The 24,712-nt window shown below is 39.1% G+C and overlaps 1 protein-coding gene across 1 annotated transcript in view; it reads right to left on the bottom strand.

Annotated features, from left to right (window-relative positions):
• LOC126482111 (tyrosine-protein kinase hopscotch) overlaps positions 1 to 24,712 on the bottom strand; it is a 190,481-nt gene that overhangs the window by 160,366 nt on the left and 5,403 nt on the right. Inside the window, exons 2-5 of the mRNA XM_050106087.1 lie at positions 16,277 to 16,527; positions 15,975 to 16,094; positions 4,697 to 4,857; positions 4,440 to 4,571 (exon numbers count right to left, since the gene is read on the bottom strand). Coding sequence (XP_049962044.1) covers positions 4,440 to 4,571; positions 4,697 to 4,857; positions 15,975 to 16,094; positions 16,277 to 16,527 — 664 coding nt within the window. The remainder of the gene's footprint in view (positions 1 to 4,439; positions 4,572 to 4,696; positions 4,858 to 15,974; positions 16,095 to 16,276; positions 16,528 to 24,712) is intronic.

Genomic DNA, 24,712 nt, shown 5'->3' on the forward strand with positions numbered 1-24,712 from the left:
TGATTTTATAAAACAGGTATACCTCGTCGTATTTAAAGTGCATAATTTTCGTATGTATGTCAGTAATACTTTTCATCGTGGTATATTTCATTTTTTTCAGCTGTAGATAATCTGCTAGTTGTATTTTTTCCCATATTTTGCTGGGGATCTGAAGATGGTCACTGTTGACTGAAACCCGTAATCTGAGGACCTACATGTTTGTGACCATAGACATTAAATAAAAGAAATTCATTCTACATTTTTGGATCACTGTTCCACCCACGACCACGTCACAGCTTATGGAATGGGAAGAAACCCTAACAAGTGGCAGCAAAGTAAGTACCTTCTGCCAGTCACTTCATAGTGTTTTTCACAGTATGCATGCCTGTATGTATGTGGAAGTAGATATAATAAATATAAAAACTTAAATAATCTAAATCAATATGATCACTTTCACACTTAGTCTTGGAACCTACATCTACACCTATACTCTGCAAACCACTGTGAGGCGCATGGCAGAGAGTACATCCCATTGTATCAGTAATTTGGGTTCCTCCCCATTCCATTAACATATGGAGTGAGAGAAGAATGATTGACTGAATGTGTCTGTGCATGCAGTAATTATTCTAATCTTATTCTCAAGATTCCTATGTGAGCGATACATAGAAGGTTGTATTATATTCCCAGAGCCATCATTCACGTCCGATTCACCAGATCAAACAAACCTCTGACCATCTGTGCAGCCCTTCTCTGCATATGTTCAATATCCTCTGTCAATCTATTTGGTATGGGTCCCACACACTCGAGCAATATTCTAGAACTGATCGCGAGAGTGATTTGTAAGCAGTCTCCTTTGTAGACTGATTGCACTTCACCAGTATTTTACTAATAAAATGAAGACTACCACCATGCAGGAACACTTTCTCAATTTTGCGTAATAGCACTTGCATACATTAAAAACAAGCCGTCGTACAATAGCCATGAAATGCAGGCTTGCCACATGCCACTACATTCTTCAGTGATAATAGGTTGAAGTTAGATATAGTGGGAATTAGTGAAGTTCGGTGGCAGGAGGAACAAGACTTCTGGTCAGGTGACTACAGGGTTATAAACACAAAATTAAATAGGGGTAATGCAGGAGTAGGTTTAATAATGAATAGGAAAATAGGAATGCGGGTAAGCTACTACAAACAACATAGTGAACGCATTATTGTGGCCAAGATAGATACGAAGCCCACACCTACTACAGTAGTACAAGTTTATATACCAACTAGCTCTGCAGATGACGAAGAAATTGAAGAAATGTATGATGAAATAAAAGAAATTATTCAGATTGTGAAGGGAGACAAAAATTTAATAGTCATGGGTGACTGGAATTCAAGTGTAGGAAAAGTGAGAGAAGGAAACATAGTAGGTGAATATGGATTGGGGCTTAGAAATGAAAGAGGAAGCCGCCTGGTAGAATTTTGCACAGAACACAACATAATCATAACTAACACTTGGTTTAAGAATCATGAAAGAAGGTTGTATACATGGAAGAACCCTGGAGATACTAAAAGGTATCAGATAGATTATATAATGGTAAGACAGAGATTTAGGAACCAGGTTTTAAATTGTAAGACATTTCCAGGGGCAGATGTGGACTCTGACCACAATCTATTGGTTATGACCTGTAGATTAAAACTGAAGAAACTGCAAAAAGGTGGGGATTTAAGGAGATGGGACCTGGATAAACTGAAAGAACCAGAGGTTGTACAGAGTGTCAGGGAGAGCATAAGGGAGCAATTGACAGGAATGGGGGAAATAAATACAGTAGAAGAAGAATGGGTAGCTTTGAGGGATGAAGTAGTGAAGGCAGCAGAGGATCAAGTAGGTAAAAGGACGAGGGCTAGTCGAATTCCTTGGGTAACAGAAGAAATATTGAATTTAATTGATGAAAGGAGAAAATATAAAAATGCAGTAAGTGAAGCAGGCAAAAAAGAATACAAACGTCTCAAAAATGAGATCGACAGGAAGTGCAAAATGGCTAAGCAGGGATGGCTAGAGCACAAATGTAAGGATGTAGAGGTTTATCTCACTAGGGGTAAGATAGATACCGGCTACAGGAAAATTAAAGAGACCTTTGGAGATAAGAGAACGACTTGTATGAATATCAAGAGCTCAGATGGAAACCCAGTTCTAAGCAAAGAAGGGAAAGCAGAAAGGTGGAAGGAGTATATAGAGGGTCTATACAAGGGCGATGTACTTGAGCACAATATTATGGAAATGGATGAGGATGTAGATGAAGATGAAATGGGAGATATGATACTGCGTGAAGAGTTTGACAGAGCACTGAAAGACCTGAGTCAAAACAAGGCCCCCGGAGTAGACAATATTCCATTGGAACTACTGACGGCCGTGGGAGAGCCAGTCCTGACAAAACTCTACCATCTGGTGAGCAAGATGTATGAAACAGGCGAAATACCCTCAGACTTCAAGAAGAATATAATAATTCCAATCCCAAAGAAAGCAGGTGTTGACAGATGAGAAAATTACCGAACTATCAGTTTAATAAGTCACAGCTGCAAAATACTAACACGAATTGTTTACAGACGAATGGAAAAACTAGTAGAAACCGACCTCGGGGAAGATCAGTTTGGATTCCGTAGAAACACTGGAACACATGAGGCAATACTGACCTTACGACTTATCTTAGAAGAAAGATTAAGGAAAGGCAAACCTACGTTTCTAGCATTTGTAGACTTAGAGGAAGCTTTTGACAATGTTGACTGGAATACTCTCTTTCAAATTCTAAAGGTGGCAGGGGTAAAATACAGGGAGCGAAAGGCTATTTACAATTTGTACAGAAACCAGATGGCAGTTATAAGAGTCGAGGGACATGAAAGGGAAGCAGTGGTTGGGAAGGGAGTAGGACAGGGTTGTAGCCTCTCCCCGATGTTGTTCAATCTGTATATTGAGCAAGCAGTAAAGGAAACAAAAGAAAAATTTGGAGTAGGTATTAAAATTCATGGAGAAGAAATAAAAACTTTGAGGTTCGCCGATGACATTGTAATTCTGTCAGAGACAGCAAAGGACTTGGAAGGGCAGTTGAATGGAATGGACAGTGTCTTGAAAGGAGGATATAAGATGAACATCAACAAAAGCAAAACAAGGATAATGGAATGTAGTCTAATTAAGTCGGGTGATGCTGAGGGAATTAGATTAGGAAATGAGGCACTTAAAGTAGTAAAGGAGTTTTGCTATTTGGGGAGCAAAATAACTGATGATGGTCGAAGTAGAGAGGATATAAAATGAAGGCTGGCAATGGCAAGGAAAGCGTTTCTGAAGAAGAGAAATTTGTTAACATCCAGTATTGATTTAAGTGTCAGGAAGTCATTTCTGAAAGTATTCGTATGGAGTGTAGCCATGTATGGAAGTGAAACATGGACGATAAATAGTTTCGATAAGAAGAGAATAGAAGCTTTCGAAATGTGGTGCTACAGAAGAATGCTGAAGATTAGATGGGTAGATCACATAACTAATGAGGAAGTATTGAATAGGATTGGGGAGAAGAGAAGTTTGTGGCACAACTTGACCAGAAGAAGGGATCGGTTGGTAGGACATGTTCTGAGGCATCAAGGGATCACCAATTTAGTATTGGAGGGCAGCGTGGAGGGTAAAAATCGTAGAGGGAGACCAAGAGATGAATACACTAAGCAGATTCAGAAGGATGTAGGTTGCAGTAGGTACCGGGAGATGAAAAAGCTTGCACAGGATAGAGTAGCATGGAGAGCTGCATCAAACCAGTCTCAGGACTGAAGACCACAACAACAACAACAACATGCGGATACTGTCTGCACACTGTGTTGTGAGTAGAGCCAATAGTAAAGAAGTAATAAATTAAAAATCATGTCTGATGCCGAACTTTTACTGCACTTTTCTTTTCATCCTTTTGTGAGGGGTGTCAGCAAGCAAAACTTTCTTAAAGGTTTGAAATTATGTGTAAAACTTGTTGGAAGTCTCTAATGCTCTCATTCACCAACATGATTACATCTTTTTCTCCGTCTGCTTCTTTTGTTGAGTATTAATAATGCAGCACCACACATCAGTGATTCTTTCTCTTCACTCTTGATGGGAATACTCAATGTGATATGTTTGCTACCAGTTCCGCATAGCAGGTGATGTGAATATGTACGAAGAAATTTTGGTTGCTATTGTAGACAGAGAGACGAACAACAAACATTGTTGTTGACCTTGGTAGAACAATGTTGCAATTAGAAACATGTTTTTAAACTCAGTGTAAATGCAGCTTAATAGACAGTTACTATATAAATACTCATGTGGACTCCATTATCCATTATCTTGACTTTTGCTAATCATTCATGTGTTCACCAGTGTAATACAAGCAAGATACTGGTTATCTGAAAAATGTAGGAAAATTAGAAATAATTAATTTATGTACAAAACATGTTTTTTCATACTTTTGTAAACTTGAAGGGTCTTCACGTCAATGCACTGTGGTGGACTTGACTTCAGTTCTTCTTCCAAGTTTACCCCAGATAAATCTTCCACAGTCATATAATCCAATTTGCACAGTAGTAACTGAGACTTGTCTGTAATGAGAGAAATGTAAATCACAATTTTAAACAAGTGTCTACAACTATGTCTGTACAACCACAACTGACAACAGAAGTACATCATATTTTAAAATATGTTGCAATATGACAAGAATACTAACCATATTCTGATGGAGGAATACATTCCAGAAGACATAAGCCCTCAGAAGTTGATCGGTAAGCAGCAACAAGTTGAGGTATAGATTTATATTCTTTCTCGTCTTTACTGAAATAATATCGTTCATTTCCCAGTTTCTCAATTTTGTATGTTTTCGGTTTCAAGCTGTAACAAAAAACATAACCCAAAGATTTATATGATTATTATATGAAGACACACAAGACCAACCCAACAGAAGCAAGGTTCATTTACCCCTACATATGGCTTTATCAAAAATTTGGATAACAGAAAAATTCCCCAAATATCAGATCACAGTAATACATCATCCAACCCATAAAACTGGAGCAATACAAATAACTACCAAGAGAGACATACCACTGCTAGACTTCACAGACAAGATTTTCTTTGCAATATTGTATAGCAGGATTACATGACAACAAGAGCAAGAATTAAATGAATACCAAGGTGGTTTTAGACCAGGTGTAGCTGTGCAGAACATCGCATTAAAATTACTCATACTAGAATGCAGGAAATACGTGTCTCTAGCACGAACATTTGTAGATTTTAAGAGGACATATGATCTGTTAGATAACAAACAGTTCAGCTGTAGAAAAGGCAAAGGCACCAGAGGCAGTTCTGACTTTGTGTTTAACATTAGAGGTAAGACTTAGGAAAACTTAAAACCATTTCATATTATTTGTCGATCTAAGAAAAGTGTTTCACATTGTAAAATTAACCAAAAGAACTGGTATAACCTATGTGGAAAGAAAGGTAATATATAATATATGTAAGAATCAAGAAGGATCAATAATAATGGGAGACCAAGAAAGAAGTGCTCCAGAGGGGTCTAGGAGTGGCATTAAAATCCATACTGAAAGGATATTAATGAAAAATGTGGCTGAAATGAACTTGGTGAGAAACTTAACATCAAAACTGGGGGCCACAAGGCTGCTGAAGGGAAATAACACTACTACTTTGGAAGCAAAATAACATATGATACACAAAGTAATGAAGATCCAAAATGCAAGCTGGTACACATGAAAAAGGTATTCTTGATCAAAAGAAATCTATTAGTATCACACACAGACAAAATTTGAGAAAGTTATGCCTGAGAATGTACATCTGAGCTACTGTGTATGGAAATAAGTGATAAACTGTGGGAAATGTGGAAAAGAGGAGAACTGAAGCATCTAAGACATGTATAAACTGGATGTGCAAAATTAAGTGAAGTGATAAGGTAAGAAATGGGGAAGTCTTCCAGTGAATCAAGAAGGAAAGAAATATGTTTTAAAAAATGTGAGAAGAAGAAGGCACATGATGATAGGACATAAGAGAATGACTCATTATACTAGAGAGAACTGAAGAGGACAAAACGCGGGTGAAGACAGAGACTGGAAGATTTCCAAAAAATAATTGAGGACAATGTGTGTTAGTATTAATAAGGGATGAAGAGGTTGGTACAAGAGAGAAAATAATGCCAGAATGTGTCATCCATTACAAAAAGTGTCTACAGACATAAACATTGAAAATTTTTAAAAAAATGCAAAATTATTCAAACTAATAGGTCTCTCTACAACCAACATAATATCTAAAGTCCACTCAAGAAGCAAATTTTCTGTCTTTGAATGTACAGTGAGAGAATTGTTTAAGGTTAACCAGAAGAACATCAAAATTGGAAACTCAAAGATAACATAAATTTAAACTATCTGATGACCTTGCTTCAAAAACATTCAGGAAACCTGATAAGTTAAATCACTACAGAAAACAGTGAGGAAAATTGTCCTTACAACAGGCTCTGTAAAAACATAAATTACATTAACTAACCCAACAATCATCAACAAAACGTCATGAGAAGGACAGGAAATCAAAATCATAAAGCTACTTAAACATTTAAGAGAAATCATGCCATTCAACCTCAACAAAAAATTTAAGTGATGTAAATAAAATAAGCAAGCTGCACATCACCCAGAACAAATACAACAAAACAAGCCACTCCACAGCTTCAAATGAAAACACTACAAATGGTTTTGCCACCAGAAATAACAAATGCCAGTGAAACCAACCAACACTGTATAAGTAGACAGCTAACATATATGACGACCCCAGAAGTCAAGTGGTCTACGTGACATTTTTGACAAAAATGGGTTAAGTACAGGAATGAGACTGATAATACTAATCTGTTCGGTGGTAAAGGGATCCCAGTGATTTTATAGACAGTACGTGCCATCTATCATGAAACCCCTTGACTATTTGGTGTATTGTAGTTAAACAAACAGTGGGGCACTAGAGGTTCAATACCACTAGGACACCCTTACCACCAAACAGTGCAATAGATTCTGTTCATGGAAGCAGGCATCAGAGCTAGTGATAAAGTGTGTCACCACATTATCTTTCACACAAGATTAGCTGACACGTGACCATTTGGTGCTGTGTTTAGTCACATTTGGGCATTTCATACAAAGTAACTGTAAATACATCGTTTGTATACAATGAATGGGAATGAGAAAGGTACATCCTAAGCTGCAAATGATTGGTACATTTTGTTACAATACAATTTTTATCTAGTTGCTTACATATTTCTATCTGGGTAACTATTTATTTATTTATTTATTTAGTAGTACAAGTACAGAAACTTTAGGCCTCTCATCAGTGTAGCAACAAAAAATGACATTGTGTATGAATCTGTTTTAAAAAAGTAGTTGCTTCCAGATCCTATGCCAAGGCTGATAATAGAAACAGTCTGGCGATACCAATAATGACAATGACAGTTATATTAGTAGTAGCAGTGATGCACCACTGTTTGGGGGTGGTCGTGATTCTGATAAAGACAGTGATTGGAATCCTTGTGATGACGATGATGAAACCAATGAGGCTTCTTCAGGTACATTACATTTTTAAGTTGTATATGTCTGAAGCCAGATACGTATCTAACATGTTTATTTTTGTGTTTACATTTTAATACAATTTAAGGTACCACAACATTGTTAGCCGACACTACAAAAACCTTGATTTCATATACATTATTTTTAGATGACACAGAAGAAGAAGCAGAATGAAGACCTGGTCAAATTGAGGACTTGCTAGCCAATGCTATTCCCCTTGAACCACAGCCCGGGAAAAAAAGGGTGAGAAGGAAGCACACTTTGAAATCTCAGAAGAGGAAGACATTGAGGAACACAGGACAGTCTTGATCGCAATATGACGCTACAAGGGGCTAAAAAGTTATGTAATAACAATATTCCCCATGAGCAGAGGGAAGTAATATTTAGATATTATTGGACACCAGGTAGCTGGGAACTTTAGACATCGTTCTTGAATGGTGCCATAGACTTACAGCCTGTGTTGAGGAAGAAAACCACAGCTGTTACGCACAAAGACGTATCGTCTATTTATAAACTGGATGGTTTTAGAGAGTGGAAATTCCTTTTTGTAAAAACACTTGACATATCTAACAAAAGGATAAGAAATGGTGTCATTAACAAAAGATCTAACACATAAGGCATTTCGCCATGTGACAAATGGGAAAGGAAGGAGTTCCCAAATAAAATTCCAGCAAACAGAATTGCAATAATGTAGGAGCATATAAGAAGATTCCCAATGTACACAAGCCTCCCTGCCGCCGTTGGATAAGCAGCTGAGCAGCAAGTTGTATACTCCTAGCCCACTCATTTGTTACATAGTTTAATTCTTAATTTCTTTGCGTGTTTTTGGTACTTGAATTGTTTAATTCATAAATTTCGGGCGTATTATAGTATTTGAGAGTTGTAGCATCGCGTTTTAGTACCTGAATAGTGTAAATTCACGTAGTCTCCTCCCGCCGCCGAGCAGTGTCAGCAGTGCGCAAGTAGCAGCATTACTGCATTTACTAGGCAATCTTGTATTTTAATAACCGTTTAAATTTTGTTGATTTGTTTGCGCTCTCTGTAGATTAGTTCAGACGTTCTTTGCAAAACAGTTTTTAGCATGGATAGGGACTGCAACTGCTGTGTTCGGATGCAGGCTGAGTTGGCATCCCTTCGCTCCCAGCTTCAGGCAGTGTTGGCTTCGGTCTCACAGCTTGAGGCTGTTGCCAATGGGCATCACTGTGGGGGTCTGGATGGGGGTTTGTCGGGGACGGCCAGCTCGTCCCACGCATCCCCTGATCGGACTACGACTGTGGTTGCCCGGGATACTGCCCGCATTGAGGCTCATCCCTCACCTGTGGTAGAGTGGGAGGTCGTCTCAAGGTGTGGCAGGGGGCGAAAGACATTCCGGAGGGCTGAACGGAAAGCCTCTCCAGTTTGTCTGACGAACCGGTTTCAGGCTCTGTCTCAGGCTGATACTGATCTTCGGCCTGACATGGCTGCTTGTCCTGTTCCAGAGGTTGCCCCTCAGTCTGCAAGATCCGGGCAGTCGCAGAGGGTGGGCTTACTGGTAGTTGGGAGCTCCAACGTCAGGAGCATAATGGGGCCCCTTAGGGAAATGGCAGCAAGAGAGGGGAAGAAAGCCAATGTGCACTCCGTGTGCATACCGGGGGGAGTCATTCCAGATGTGGAAAGGGTCCTTCCGGATGCCATGAAGGGTACAGGGTGCACCCACCTGCAGGTGGTCGCTCATGTCGGCACCAATGATGTGTGTCGCTATGGATCGGAGGAAATCCTCTCTGGCTTCCGGCGGCTATCTGATTTGGTGAAGACTGCCAGTCTCGCTAGCGGGATGAAAGCAGAGCTCACCATCTGCAGCATCGTCGACAGGACTGACTGCGGACCTTTGGTACAGAGCCGAGTGGAAGGTCTGAATCAGAGGCTGAGACGGTTCTGCAACCGTGTGGGCTGCAGATTCCTCGACTTGCGCCATAGGGTGGTGGGGTTTCGGGTTCCGCTGGATAGGTCAGGAGTCCACTACACGCATCAAGCGGCTACACGGGTAGCAGGGGTTGTGTGGCGTGGACTGGGCGGTTTTTTAGGTTAGATGGCCTTGGGCAAGTACAGAAAGGGCAACAGCCTCAACGTGTGCGGGGCAAAGTCAGGACATGTGGGGACCAAGCAGCAATCGGTATTGTAATTGTCAACTGTTGAAGCTGCGTTGGTAAAGTACCACAACTTCAAGCGCTGATGGAAAGCACCGAAGCTGAAATCGTTATAGGTACAGAAAGCTGGCTTAAGCCAGAGATAAATTCTACCGAAATTTTTACAAAGGTACAGACGGTGTTTAGAAAGGATAGATTGCATGCAACCGGTGATGGAGTGTTCGTCGCTGTTAGTAGTAGTTTATCCTGTAGTGAAGTAGAAGTGGATAGTTCCTGTGAATTATTATGGGTGGAGGTTACACTCAACAACCGAACTAGGTTAATAATTGGCTCATTTTACCGACCTCCTGACTCAGCACCATTAGTGGCAGAACAACTGAGAGAAAATTTGGAATACATTTCACATAAATTTTCTCAGCATGTTATAGTCTTAGGTGGAGATTTCAGTTTACCAGATATAGACTGGGACACTCAGATGTTTAGGACGGGTGGTAGGGACAGAGCATCGAGTGACATTATACTGAGTGCACTATCCGAAAATTACCTCGAGCAATTAAACAGAGAACCGACTCGTGGAGATAACATCTTGGACCTACTGATAACAAACAGACCCGAACTTTTCAACTTTGTATGTACAGAACAGGGAATCAGTGATCATAAGGCCATTGCAGCATCCCTGAATATGGAAGTTAATAGGAATATAAAAAAAGGGAGGAAGGTTTATCTGTTTAGCAAGAGTAATAGAAGGCAGATTTCAGACTACCTAACAGATCAAAACGAAAATTTCTGTTCCGACACTGACAATGTTGAGTGTTTATGGAAAAAGTTCAAGGCAATCGTAAAATGCGTTTTAGACAGGTACGTGCCGAGTAAAACTGTGAGGGACGGGAAAAACCCACCGTGGTACAACAACAAAGTTAGGAAACTACTGCGAAAGCAAAGAGAGCTCCACTCCAAGCTTAAACGCAGCCAAAACCTCTCAGACAAACAGAAGCTAAACGATGTCAAAGTTAGCATAAGGAGGGCTATGCGTGAAGCGTTCAGTGAATGCGAAAGTAAAATTCTATGTACCGACTTGACAGAAAATCCTAGGAAGTTCTGGTCTTACGTTAAATCAGTAAGTGGCTCGAAACAGCATATCCAAACACTACGGGATGATGATGGCATTGAAACAGAGGATGACACGCGTAAAGCTGAAATACTAAACACCTTTTTCCAAAGCTGTTTCACAGAGGAAGACCGCACTGCAGTTCCTTCTCTAAATCCTCGCACAAACGAAAAAATGGCTGACATCGAAATAAGTGTCCAAGGAATAGAAAAGCAACTGGAATCACTCAATAGAGGAAAGTCCACTGGACCTGACGGGATACCAATTCGATTCTACACAGAGTACGCGAAAGAACTTGCCCCCCTTCTAACAGCCGTGTACCGCAAGTCTCTAGAGGAACGGAGGGTTCCAAATGATTGGAAAAGAGCACAGGTAGTCCCAGTCTTCAAGAAGGGTCGTCGAGCAGATGCGCAAAACTATAGACCTATATCTCTGACGTCGATCTGTTGTAGAATTTTAGAACATGTTTTTTGCTCGAGTATCATGTCGTTTTTGGAAACCCAGAATCTACTATGTAGGAATCAACATGGATTCCGGAAACAGCGATCGTGTGAGACCCAACTCACTTTATTTGTTCATGAGACCCAGAAAATATTAGATACAGTCTCCCAGGTAGATGCTATTTTTCTTGACTTCCGGAAGGCGTTCGATACAGTTCCGCACTGTCGCCTGATAAACAAAGTAAGAGCCTACGGAATATCAGACCAGCTGTGTGGCTGGATTGAAGAGTTTTTAGCAAACAGAACACAGCATGTTGTTATCAATGGGGAGACGTCTACAAACGTTAAAGTAACCTCTGGCGTGCCACAGGGGAGTGTTATGGGACCATTGCTTTTCACAATATATATAAATGACCTAGTAGATAGTGTTGGAAGTTCCATGCGGCTTTTCGCGGATGATGCTGTAGTATACAGAGAAGTTGCAGCATTAGAAAATTGTAGCGAAATGCAGGAAGATCTGCAGCGGACAGGCACTTGGTGCAGGGAGTGGCAACTGACCCTTAACATAGACAAATGTAATGTATTGTGAATACATAGAAAGAAGGATCCTTTATTGTATGATTATATGATAGCGGAACAAACACTGGTAGCAGTTACTTCTGTAAAATATCTGGGAGTATGCGTGCGGAACGATCTGAAGTGGAATGATCATATAAAATTAATTGTTGGTAAGGCGGGTACCAGGTTGAGATTCATTGGGAGAGTGCTTAGAAAATGTAGTCCATCAACAAAGGAGGTGGCTTACAAAACACTCATTCGACCTATACTTGAGTATTGCTCATCAGTGTGGGATCCGTACCAGATCGGTCTGACGGAGGAGATAGAGAAGATCCAAAGAAGAGCGGCGCGTTTCGTCACAGGGTTATTTGGTAACTGTGATAGCGTTACAGAGATGTTTAATAAACTCAAGTGGCAGACTCTGCAAGAGAGGCGCTCTGCATCGTGGTGTAGCTTGCTGTCCAGGTTTCGAGAGGGTGCGTTTCTGGATGAGGTATCGAATATATTGCTTCCCCCTACTTATACCTCCCGAGGAGATCACGAATGTAAAATTAGAGAGATTAGAGCACGCACGGAGGCTTTCAGACAGTCGTTCTTCCCCCGAACCATACGCGACTGGAACAGGAAAGGGAGGTAATGACAGTGGCACGTAAAGTGCCCTCCGCCACACACCGTTGGGTGGCTTGCGGAGTATAAATGTAGATGTAGATGTAGAAGCCATTACAGTAGAGCAAAAGCTCCAAACTGAAAATACTTACATTCAAACTTAAGTGTGGCAATGATGAGTAAAATGTATGAAACATTTTGCCGCGAAGACAAAAAAGTGAAACCTAAAAGCTTTCACAGGCCTCATACTGATACCTGTGTTACTTGTGACAGGTTGCAAATGAAAATTGTACATGGTACACCAGATGAAAAAAAGGCAGCTGAAGTTGAAAAAGAATTTGAAGGCAGAAGCAGGAAAATAAGCCAAAAGGAAATGCAAGGAATTAAAGGATGGCAACCATGTTGCAATAAGCTTTGATCTTCAAAAGATGTTGCAGACACCAAATGTGACGAACTCAAAAGCCTACTATATGCGACAGTTGTGGACATAAAACATCAATATTCACAACTTAACCAGTGGTACTGCCCATATGTTTATGTGGCATGAAGGACAGGCAAGTAGGGGTTGCCAGGAGATAGCATCTTGCCTGCTGAAGTATATCCAGTCTTCCTCACACTGTGAAGCACATCTCAGCCTTCAGTGACAACAATGGAGGCCAAAACCAGAGGCATCTAATAGTAAACTTTTGGTGTTATATTGTCACGAACACCCAAACTGAAACTGTTCATCACTATTTCCTCATTTATAGTCATTCATACAATGGATGTGATCACGACTTTAGGATCATTGAACTTAAAAGTGAGAGGAACCAATGTGACTGGATGAATCTGGCTGCCACAGTGAGTCAAAAATTTGTTGTTACTAAAATGACAGATGAAGACTTCATTGATCTTCAACCACTAGCGGTACTTTAGGAACACTGTGCCAGGGATACGAGGAATGCAGGTACTTCATTTTGAAAAGGCAAACCCGGGTACCATTTCTTATAAGACAACATCAGTTGAAGGTATTCTGCCTTACCAGAAACTGCCAATGAAAAAACAATGAACAGGAAAAATGCCTAAACAACTTCCCAGTCTTCAGTTCACTGCTGTGAAACCAAAGCTAAAATACACAAAATATGAAGACCTGATGGAACTTCTGCAATTTGTGCCACCGATACACCACCAATTTTATAAACATTTATCCCATGAAACAAAGACTGGGGAACCATTTGGAGCTATTAATAATGTGGGTGATGATGATGATGATGATGTCGCTACGGACTTGGATAACAACACCTATGACACAGATGGTGATTGTGATACGAATGATTTACAAAATACAAATAATCAGTACACTATTGATGCAATACTGTATCCTGTTATAAAAATAAATGTCTGTTATGTTGAGTATGTACTCTGAGCATTATCATTTTATTCTATTGTAAGTGATAAGTAAAGGGGTCTAAGTGTGTATTGCCCATTCTTTGTACCTGTCCAACTATAAACCAGATGTTCTACCTATTTATTATCACTGGTAATAAAAGGCTAAGGACCTGAGTATTCAACTGAAACGTTCAAAATGGTGAAAATCTCATGTCCCCTCCTACGAAAACCATTAAACTTTGACTTGCATTTTCTAGAAACTACGATTTTGTCATTTAGACCCCTTGACCTCTGGGGTCCTCATATTATACACAGCAGAACGATCAGAATGTGCGTAAGCACAAAATATCAAGAAAACGAACAATGGAAGCTAGCTTCTATGAAGGTCTACAAGGAAATGGAATTGAAAAGAGCATGATCAGCTATAAACATACATTATTTTTTGGACATCTGATCAAGACACAAGGCAGCAGAATCATCAAGGAAATATAACAGAAATGACAGTACGGTATGAGCAATACTATATGGATTACAGAAATTAAGGAAGATTTGAGATAAACACAATAGAAAATTTACAAAATGAAACAGAGAAAATCAAGAAATTTGAAGAGCAGCACAGCAGACTACAAACCATGATCAACAAACAGACAATGGAAAGAGTGATTTCAGAAGAAGAAAGAGAGTGGAGATGTGAGAGAATGAAGTACTGTGTCGACAGAAAACTGGAAAATTGCTTTTTATCAAACTGATTAAAATGAAATGCTCCAATGAAGAATACAAATAGTACTGTGTTTTGTAGAAACGAAATCACAAATTATATAGGAAAGAAAGAAATTATTGTCTGTTGTATGGATGTAATTCACCTGATGTGAAAGCAATTAAGAAATTTTATCATAAGTTTCTGACAACTGGACCTGTTCTGAAACATTCTGACGGTGCATGCCACAGCGTTTCAAAAGAAACAGTGGAGGACATCAGACAAGCCTTTCTCAGAAGGCCACAAAAGTCAATTCAGCAGGCACCTAGGCATCTTAATGTATCCTGAGCAATACTGCACTGTGTAGAAAACCTGCATCTCCGTTTTAATATTTACAAACTGCAAATTCTACAACATCTGATGCCGAATGACAAACCACGCTGACAACAATTTGCTAAGGATAAGCTGCAGTGTACTAACATGAATGCCAGCTCCCAGGAAAGACGTTTCTTCTCAGATGAGGCAACCTTTCACGCATGTGCAGCAGTTATGTGATATCATGTTCAGATTTGGGGCTTGAAACATAGGCATAATATCGTTGACCATGTTCATGATACCCCTAAACTGAATGTCTGGTATGGGCTAATGCATGGCCGGATTGATGGATCATTCTTTGCAGAAAGCGCAGTGCATGGGTCAGTGTATTTGGATATTTTGGAGCAGCTTGTGTGCTGTTGTGTAACGTGTGCTGTGGTCTTCAGTTCAGAGACTGGTTTGATGCAGCTCTCCATGCTACTCTATACAAGATTTGCAACCCAACATCAACTTTCAACAAGATGGAGCTCTGCTGCATTGGTCAGCAGCTGGATTCAAAACTTCCCGATCGCTGGATCAGATGTGGAGGATCTGGCTACCAAGTTCCCCTGACATTACCCTGTTGGATTTCTTCTTGTGAGGATTTGTGAAGGACCACATGTACGCAACCAAAAGGGATGATATTTCTATGTTAAGATGTCATGTCCCTGATGTGATTGCAACAGTGACAGAGGACATGCTATGAAGAACATGGCCCAAGAAACTTAACACAGACTCAATATTCCTCATGCTACAAATGGTTCACATGTAGAAGTGTACTGATGATTATGAAATAATTTCTTTGAAATGCCCTACCATATGGTGCAATTTCATTATCATAACCATTTCAGTTTTCTATTCTTGGGCTTTTGAAATGTGGGAGGTTTGACAGGGTCACCCTGTACCCTGTACTATGTTTATTATCTACTATATTTCAAAAATGTGCTAAAATTTCAAATATTCTGTGAAAAAGCATACATCATCTACAGTACAGGTAGAATATTAAATAAATCTCACAACTTTGACAGAATTATGTTTGCAGGCTTGTCTTTTATGTATGTAATTAAGTTTCAGACTATTACATTAATATTCTTACAAGACATTTTAATTGTTTACTAAGAAATTTTGTATCACAATATTTACCTTTCTGTTGTGCAGACATCCAAATAGTAGACATTATACTTGGTTTCACTTTCTCTCAAAATAAAGCAACCAGCTTTGTTGTTCCTCTTTTCTTGTAACTTCGCATACGAAAATTCTCCTCTGTAAACAAAAGAGCCATTTCAGTTAAAACATAAGTCATTAACTGTAAATGTTGCCTTTGGCTGGAATTAATGATTCAAACCAGAGATTTTTAAAATTAAATCTTAAAGACAATACAGCACTTTTACTTCAATCGCTGCAATTGTAAAACACAACTAAACTGCAAAATATAGCTGACTTACCCAACAGGACCATGGCACTTCAGCATGTACAGCCTTTTCAGTGATGGTGTTGGAACATCTTTACACAAGTTGAAAGTCCATTTCACCATCAATCGATAATAACCATCCAGGAGGCTTACAAATGAAAGTAACATAGGAGTGGACTGAAATTTTAAGTATGAAGGTATTCCTGTTTTTCTTGATATTTCTATTGTACGATCACTTCTGACTGATATAAAACAAAGATCATCTATTGCACAGAGATGTGACCACTGGAATAAAGAAAGATATTGAATCAGTGGAATACTTATATTACAGCCCTTCTGATATAAAATTATGGAAGAAATTGCTTTGCATAAAAACTTTAATATTCTGGTACATTTTCTGAACTGCTTCTATTGCTCAAACTCCCATTTCCAATGAAAACTAATTAATTAATTCAATCATGCCCATCAGCCTGAGCCTGAAACAAATACAGTTTCACTCATTAATGCAGTGGAATTAAATTTATAAAACTTGCATTACATTTGTATTTTTAAAACGATATTGTGTGCCAAATCTGCTGTGAGCTGCAACATAGATAGTACACCTTTCATGAACTTTTATTCATCATGTTTGACAGTTCCCTTCATGAACAGGGACTTCCAGTGACACAAGTGAAATAACACAGTGACAACTGATGTATGTAAATGTAACTGTCATTAAGCTGCTGTAAATTATTTGTACTTGACACAGTAAATTTAAGAGGAAAACTTGCTCATTCCTCAGTAAAATATATTAAATAGCTGCATTAATCACCTGCACTAGCTATATGACTAGACAATCACAATGCTACTTGCAATACAACAGTTATGTAACTTACATCCACAGCAGCAAAAGTCTGTTTACATTACTTGTCATGCACCAAACATGGACATACAAACATTTGAATCTAGGTATAAAGATGTAAACTGTACAAGTGGCTAATTATGTATTTATTTAATTTTCTATTGAATATGTGAGGCTTCTGAATTCCTTATTTCATGTTTGAAGCTGATATAATGAGGATTTTTTCCTACCAAACTACAGAAACCCTGTTCAGAGTCTTACACAAAGAGGCAAAATATACATGATTTTTAACTGTATCAATCACAGTTCAGCAGGAGATGATTTATATTATTTACAACAAATGAAATTATGGAGTAAATGTATTAGACATGTAATTGCAAGTCTCTGAAAATGGCCTCTGCTAAATATTAGGGTACCTAATTCATACAATGTGATTGTTCTTGCTGACAATATATTTTTATTTCACTTTCATTGCACTTGAGAATCAGAGTTGCCACAAGTTCCCCCAAGTGAAATTCCCTGATTTCTAGACAAGTTTTAGCATTTTTCCCTGACAAATTTTGACATCTTATGGGTAAGTAAAGATGTAAGTTGACAAAAAAAGTATGTACTTCTGTATTTCTAAACATGTAATTAATCCTATTTCATATGAGCACTACACTTTGTTCTATGTATTTGAAGTTTTCTGGCAAAACCATTGTTTGAATTTACTCATGTATAACTCACTTAAGTGACCACATGATGTGATCGCAAAATGGCAAAAAATGCAAGGGAACCCTCAGCTTGACTCACTTCTAAAGATTCTTTTATGGTTTTGAAAGGTATTGTTTAGGGTGCTGCAGTTATCTTGTGATTTTTTTTTTGCCACTATGGCTTATATGTGAGCACAAGCTGCTAACAAAGTACTATGATGCAAATTTACTGTCACACAGCCATTCAGCACAACATTTCTGGGCATACAGTGCCTTTACTATAGCAATGTTTAGTGCTAAAAAATATCCAGTGATGTAAAAAACACCACATTAACACTGGCACTATGGGTAGGCATAATACATACAGCTACAGATTTATTCATTCATGCTGGAATGCGTAACAATACAGGAACGAAGATAGAATACCATGTATTATAAATGTTTAGGTTGTACAAATTCAAGAGCTAGTAGACGTTAATAAATTAATAGTTTCCATATGTTGAATGGATCAAGTGATTTTTAAAAGTAATTTTATTGTAAAACCACACTAATATGTTTAAAAATATACCATAATTCCTACTCGCCAATAGACAGGTAATCAAAACCACCACAGTGAGAAAACTATTTAACTTAGTAGCAATGACACAGTGACAACCCACAAACGCAAGTCCAAACAGAGCACAAAACTGAGCAATATAAGTATACATTCTACAAAATGCGCAGAAAACAGGAAAAAGCACAGTCTATAACATGTCATGTGCAACTTCCCGATTCCTACAAACTCTGAGGAGTAAATCGACTAAAAAAATTAATAAGCAAAGGACTTCCCAGAATTGGCCAAAAACTGAAATGGAATTTTGAAACAACCATCATAGATTTGATGATCATAGCTAAAAATCAGGAGAAATAATGAAATAATCAGGAGGTGGAAGGAAATGCTGAAAATCAGGAATCTTTGTCCTAAATCAGGAGAAGACTAGAGGTTTTCAATAGATGGATTTGTCCAGTTTCAGAACACACATGCGATGAAGAAGACGTTAATGAAATCAACCCTCTCATCTAAAGAGGAAGCAAGAACAACAGAAACATTGGGAAAGCAGGGCAGCAAGGCATACCTTGCCGATCTTCCCTCTTCACTGAAAAACCAGTGGTAAGGTTTTATAAGTAACGCCAAAATTTGACATCAGAAAAGGATAGGTTATATCAAGCTGTGCAAGGATATGTCAAAAATGCCAAAATCTTTAGTTCACATTTGAGCGCCACTATGCTGGCGTGCAAGATGAATGTCCGCTGTCTGCTTGACCACCACAACTGCATTGGAGAGCTTAGATTCTTCCATATGGCTGATTACGGCCATCTTAACCTAGTTAGTGAAAACAAAAGACTTGCTGCATACTGTGCAACATGCCTGGAATTCTGACACCTTGTGGGCCTTGATGCCCTCAGACCTCCCGTCATTCATCGCTAATTTCACCTTTCTTGGTTTCACCATGATGTACTACTTCATTACTACAAGAGTTGTCGCATGACTGAGGATGGAAAGTTTTTTGTTGACAACACTCCTTCAACAATCAAAAGCTGGTGTGCCTTTGAGGGTGAGATACCAAACAAAAAACAGAGTTTCCCGAAGAGCCACTGATATTTCTGGCGGATTCTTTGATACCTGCAGCCTCTGCCTGTGTGTTTGTGGTGGCTGGACCTTGAGATTGTACCAGCACAATGCAAGAATAAAATATTCACAGTGTCCCTCATGCCTCATAAGTGGCCCGAGTTAATGAAACGAGATTTTGGCAAATGATGGGAAGGAAATATCTCAGCATTTTTCTACATGATAAGCATGTGGAATTTCCTTATCTATCACATTGTATGTAATGGAATGATGTAATTTTTTAAGTCTTCGATAGCTGCCAAAATGAGAATTAATGTGACTTTGCAACAAGATAAATAAAGAAATTACATGTATGTTTTTATACTGAAAATGTGATTTTTCATACATTTTTGGCCTGAATTGACCACATTTCCTAATTTAATTAACCACTGTTTCAGGATTCTGTCACAACTGCAAGTGCATTAGCATGTTAGCGAGGTGACATTGTGCAAACTCCACTATTTTTAACAAGGAAACAAGAGAAATGTAGCTGTCACTCGAAATTTGCCACTCCTGAGTGAGTGGTTTTCAAGAAACAACAAGTTTTACTTGCTACAAATATAACGAAGGGGCTGGACCTATGACAATATCACAACACGTACAACTGTATTGTGAAATACCTTACTTGCTAAAATTGACACATGGATGTTACACAAACAATGCTGTAAAAAATAGGGCATTCAAAAAGAGGGTTGAAAAATTTCTAGACAGTATTCCAACTGTGGACCACAATATTGTTATAAAAACTAAGCTGCGGAATTTGAAATGAAATTTCAGAAAAAATTTTTCATTTGTGTGACCATATTGTCTGTAGCTGCTTTGTAATAACTAAAGGTAAATTAAATCCATCTTTGCAGTACAGTACAAGAAACAATAGTGCCAAACAAGGAACTATATAAAAAAAACGCACAAGCTGATGGCACTTCCTGGTGAGAGCAAAACTCTTAAGCAATAAAATCAATATCTTTTTTAACAAACTGTTTCTAGATGGAAAAAGGAAACCAAATGGTATATGTGTTTCATTAAGAGCAATGATGCTATTTTATTTCAATAAAACAAAACACATTATATATAAAAACAAAGATGAGGTGACTTACCGAACAAAAGCGCTGGCAGGTCGATAGACACACAAACAAACACAAACATACACACAAAATTCAAGCTTTCGCAACAAACTGTTGCCTCATCAGGAAAGAGGGAAGGAGAGGGGAAGACGAAAGGAAGTGGGTTTTAAGGGAGAGGGTAAGGAGTCATTCCAATCCCGGGAGCGGAAAGACTTACCTTAGGGGGAAAAAAGGACAGGTATACACTCGCACACACGCACATATCCATCCACACATACAGACATGTCTGCTTGTGTCTGTATGTGTGGATGGATATGTGCGTGTGTGCGAGTGTATACCTGTCCTTTTTTCCCCCTAAGGTAAGTCTTTCCGCTCCCGGGATTGGAATGACTCCTTACCCTCTCCCTTAAAACCCACTTCCTTTCGTCTTCCCCTCTCCTTCCCTCTTTCCTGATGAGGCAACAGTTTGTTGCGAAAGCTTGAATTTTGTGTGTATGTTTGTGTTTGTTTGTGTGTCTATCGACCTGCCAGCGCTTTTGTTCGGTAAGTCACCTCATCTTTGTTTTTATATATAATTTTTCCCACGTGGAATGTTTCCTTCCATTATATTGAAACAAAACACATTTATTGACAGAAATACACATTTCCGTGGAGTCACAATATAGATTTAAAATACCTACAGTGATTTCAGAAATAACCACAGAAAAGAGGCCTCCGTTTGAAAGAAGTGTACATGGAAGGAATGAGTTGTGTAAACAAATACTATAGATGACTGCCAATAAAATGTTGGCTCTACTAAGTTCGTTATTGTTAGATGTTACCCACTGTGTTATGTCTATTATCTTACATGTATTGTGTGACATTTCTTTTGAGAAATATGTGAGTGCAAAGCGTACAAACCATCAGCAACTGCTGACATTTTCTTCTTCTTATTGTCCATACTTTCTAAAATATAAAGAAACTACTTTTGTAGTGCTAAAATGTACTAGAGTAAATAAAATGTCTGTAAAACTCCACACTGTACTTGCTGCCAGAATGTCGTAATTCCTGAAATCCACTGCCCATGGCCTCTGGCCTGCCAAGGAATACCGCAGTCCTGGGTCCGTGGATAAACCAAGAAAATCTTCTGCATTACACCACACACGAACAGACAAGCCTGCGGGCAGATTGGTGAGACTAGATCCATTGGGAAGGGGCTTCACATTAGTGGGAAACGACGAGTCCGATCCGTTAGACACACTCACAGAAATGGCCTGCAGTGTGGCCAGCTATTCACAAGTGACAGACACCGTGTTGGATAAATGACACCGTGATGATCACGCAACAGATAACTTGTGCAAGTACTGAGAGTCAATAATAATGAGGATAGTAACCAATTCACTGTAAAGATGATCGCTGAGCTGCAGACAGCCACACAGAAGAGACAATCACACTCTCACAACTAAAGTTTCAGCTATAGCCTTTGTCAGAAAACAGGAGCACTCACACATTTATACCGTCACTCAAACACAACTCGTGAACACGACTGCCATCTTCGGTCCCTGTGTTTACAGTCTCTAAAATCAGATCCAAACAAAGCACTCATCACACCTCCCTGTCTCTCATCGGCAGTTACTAGACTAGAGGCTAGAAATAGTGGCAGCAATGACTGCAAGCTGAGGGCAGTGGTAGGAGGAGGAGACGCAGTAGGAGTGAGGGAATAAGGAAGTGGTGCACATACTCAACTGCACCAAACCAGCAACAATGCATGATATCCCAGTTAAAAACCATTTCATCTACCGAGACAAAAACGAGATTTTTCCAGTGTCCTTTTCAAATTTCTCTGATATTTCCCTGATTTCACTGACACTTTTGAAATTCCCTAATTTCCAATACTTGTGGAAACCCTGAGAATAAAACCACAAGACAACCTGGAGTAAAACGAAAACCTACACCATAATTACTGAGTCAACTTCAGGTTGCTGCTGGACCCTTGAACATATTCTTAGATTGAATACAATAAATTTTCTTGAGATTGAGAAGCTTATTCCATGAATCAGCATGCTTTTAGAAAGCACTGCTTGTGTGAAACTCGGCTAGCCCTTTTTTCACATGATATACTGTAAACTACAAATGAAGGGCTACAGGCAGATTCCATATTTCTAGATTCCTGGAAAGCATTTGACACAGTGCCCCACTGCAGAGTGCAAATGAAGGTATGAGCACATGGAATATGTTTACAGATATGCGAGCCGCTCAAAGACTTTTTAAGTTATAGAACCCAGTAATTTGTCCTTGATGGCGAGCGTTCATCAGAGACAAGGGTATCGTCAAAAGTGCACCAGAAAAGTGTGAGGACTGCTGTAATTCTCTATAAACAAAAAAATGATTTGGTGGACAGGGTGGTCAACAATCTACAATTATTTGATGATAATGCTGTGGTGCAACAGTAAGTTGTTGATGCTGCGTGGCTGCGGGGGAGGATACAAGATGACTTGGGCAAAATTTCTAGTTGCTGTTATGGAAGGCGCTAGCTCTAAATGTAGAAAAATATAAGTTAAAGCGGATGTGTAGGACAAATGAACCCTTCATGTTTGGATACAGCACTAGTAGTATCCTGCTTGACAGGCACTTTGTTTAAATATCTGGAGATGATGCTGCAAAGCGATACGAAATGGAATGAGCATGTGTGGACCCTGGCAGGGAAGGCAAATGGTCACCTTCAGTTTATTGGGAGAATTTTAGGAAAGTGTGGTTCATCTGTAAAACTACACATAGGATACAGGTGCGGCCAATTACTGAGTACTCCTTGATTGTTTGGGATCCATACCGCTTCAGATTACAGGAAGATATTTAAGTAATTCAAAGGTGGCCTGTTATATTTCTTGCTCGCTAGTTCGAAAAACACATAAGCGTTATGGAGATGCTTCAGGAGCTCAAACGGAAATCCCTTGAGAGAAAGCGTAATTCTTTTCGAGGAACACTATTAACAAAATTTAGAGAACCAGCATTTGAAGCTGACTGCTGAACGATTCTACTGGTGCCAACATACATTGTGCATAAGGACCACAAAAGTATGATACAATAAATCAGAGCTCATACAGAGGCATATAGAGGGTCGTTTTTCCTCGCCCTATTTGCAAGTGGAACAGAAAAGGAAATGACTAGTAGTGGTACAGTGTACCCTCCACCACATACTGTACTGTGGCTTGCGGAGTATCTGTGTACATGTAGACGGGAGATAAGACAGAGTGAAAATAAGCAAGCTAAGTTTCTTTATTAATTTCTCTTTATTTCGAAAAAAATCTTGTGGATGTATGGCTGTGTTGTTGTTCTGGTATTCAGTCTGCAGACTGATTTGATGTTGCTCTTCACACAGTCTGTCCTAAACAAGCCTCTTTATCTCTGCTAACTACCGCAACATCCATTTGAACATCCTTACTGTCGTCAGACTGCAGGTAAAACAGTTGTGGACGTAAAAGGATAGCAGTAGTTGAGAAGGGAGTGAGATACGGTTGTAGTTGAGCCTTATTTTATTCTATCTGCAACAGAGGAGGAAACCTAGGAGAAATCTGAAAGTGAATTACTGTTCTAGAAGGAGAAACAGAAATTTTTTGTTACTGAGGACATTGTAATTCTGTCGGAAATGGCAAAGGACTTGGAACAGAAGTTTAATAGAGTACAGAGTCTCAGGAAGAAGACAAAATATGAACATCAACTAAAGTAAAAAAAGGTAACGGAATTAGCCGAATGAAATCAACTGACACTGAGGGAATTAGATTAGGAAACGATACACTAAAAGTAGTCTATGAGTTTTTCTGTTTCAGTAACAAAGTATCTGCTGATGGCCAAAGTAGACGGGATATAAAATACAGACTGGTAATAGCAAGAAAAACATTTCTGAAATAATGTCATTTGTAAACATCAAATATAAATTTTGTTGATAAGAAGTCATTTATCAATGTATCATTCTAGAGTGTAGTCTTGTACAGAAGTGAAATACACACAGTAAACAGTTAAGACATGAAGAGGATAGCAGGTTTTGAAATATGGTGCTACAGAAGAATGCTAAAGATTAGATGGTTGGATACAATAACTAATGAGGAGACACTGAATCAAACTGGAGAAAAACATTTCATGGCATAATGTCACTGGAAGAAGAGGTGGTTAATATGGCACATACTGAGGCATCAAGGAATCATCACATTTGTAATGGAGGGGTGTGGAGGGCTAAAAATTGTAGAGG

The sequence above is a fragment of the Schistocerca serialis genome, chromosome 5 (genome assembly GCF_023864345.2).
Source record: "Schistocerca serialis cubense isolate TAMUIC-IGC-003099 chromosome 5, iqSchSeri2.2, whole genome shotgun sequence".
NCBI lineage: Eukaryota > Metazoa > Arthropoda > Insecta > Orthoptera > Acrididae > Schistocerca > Schistocerca serialis.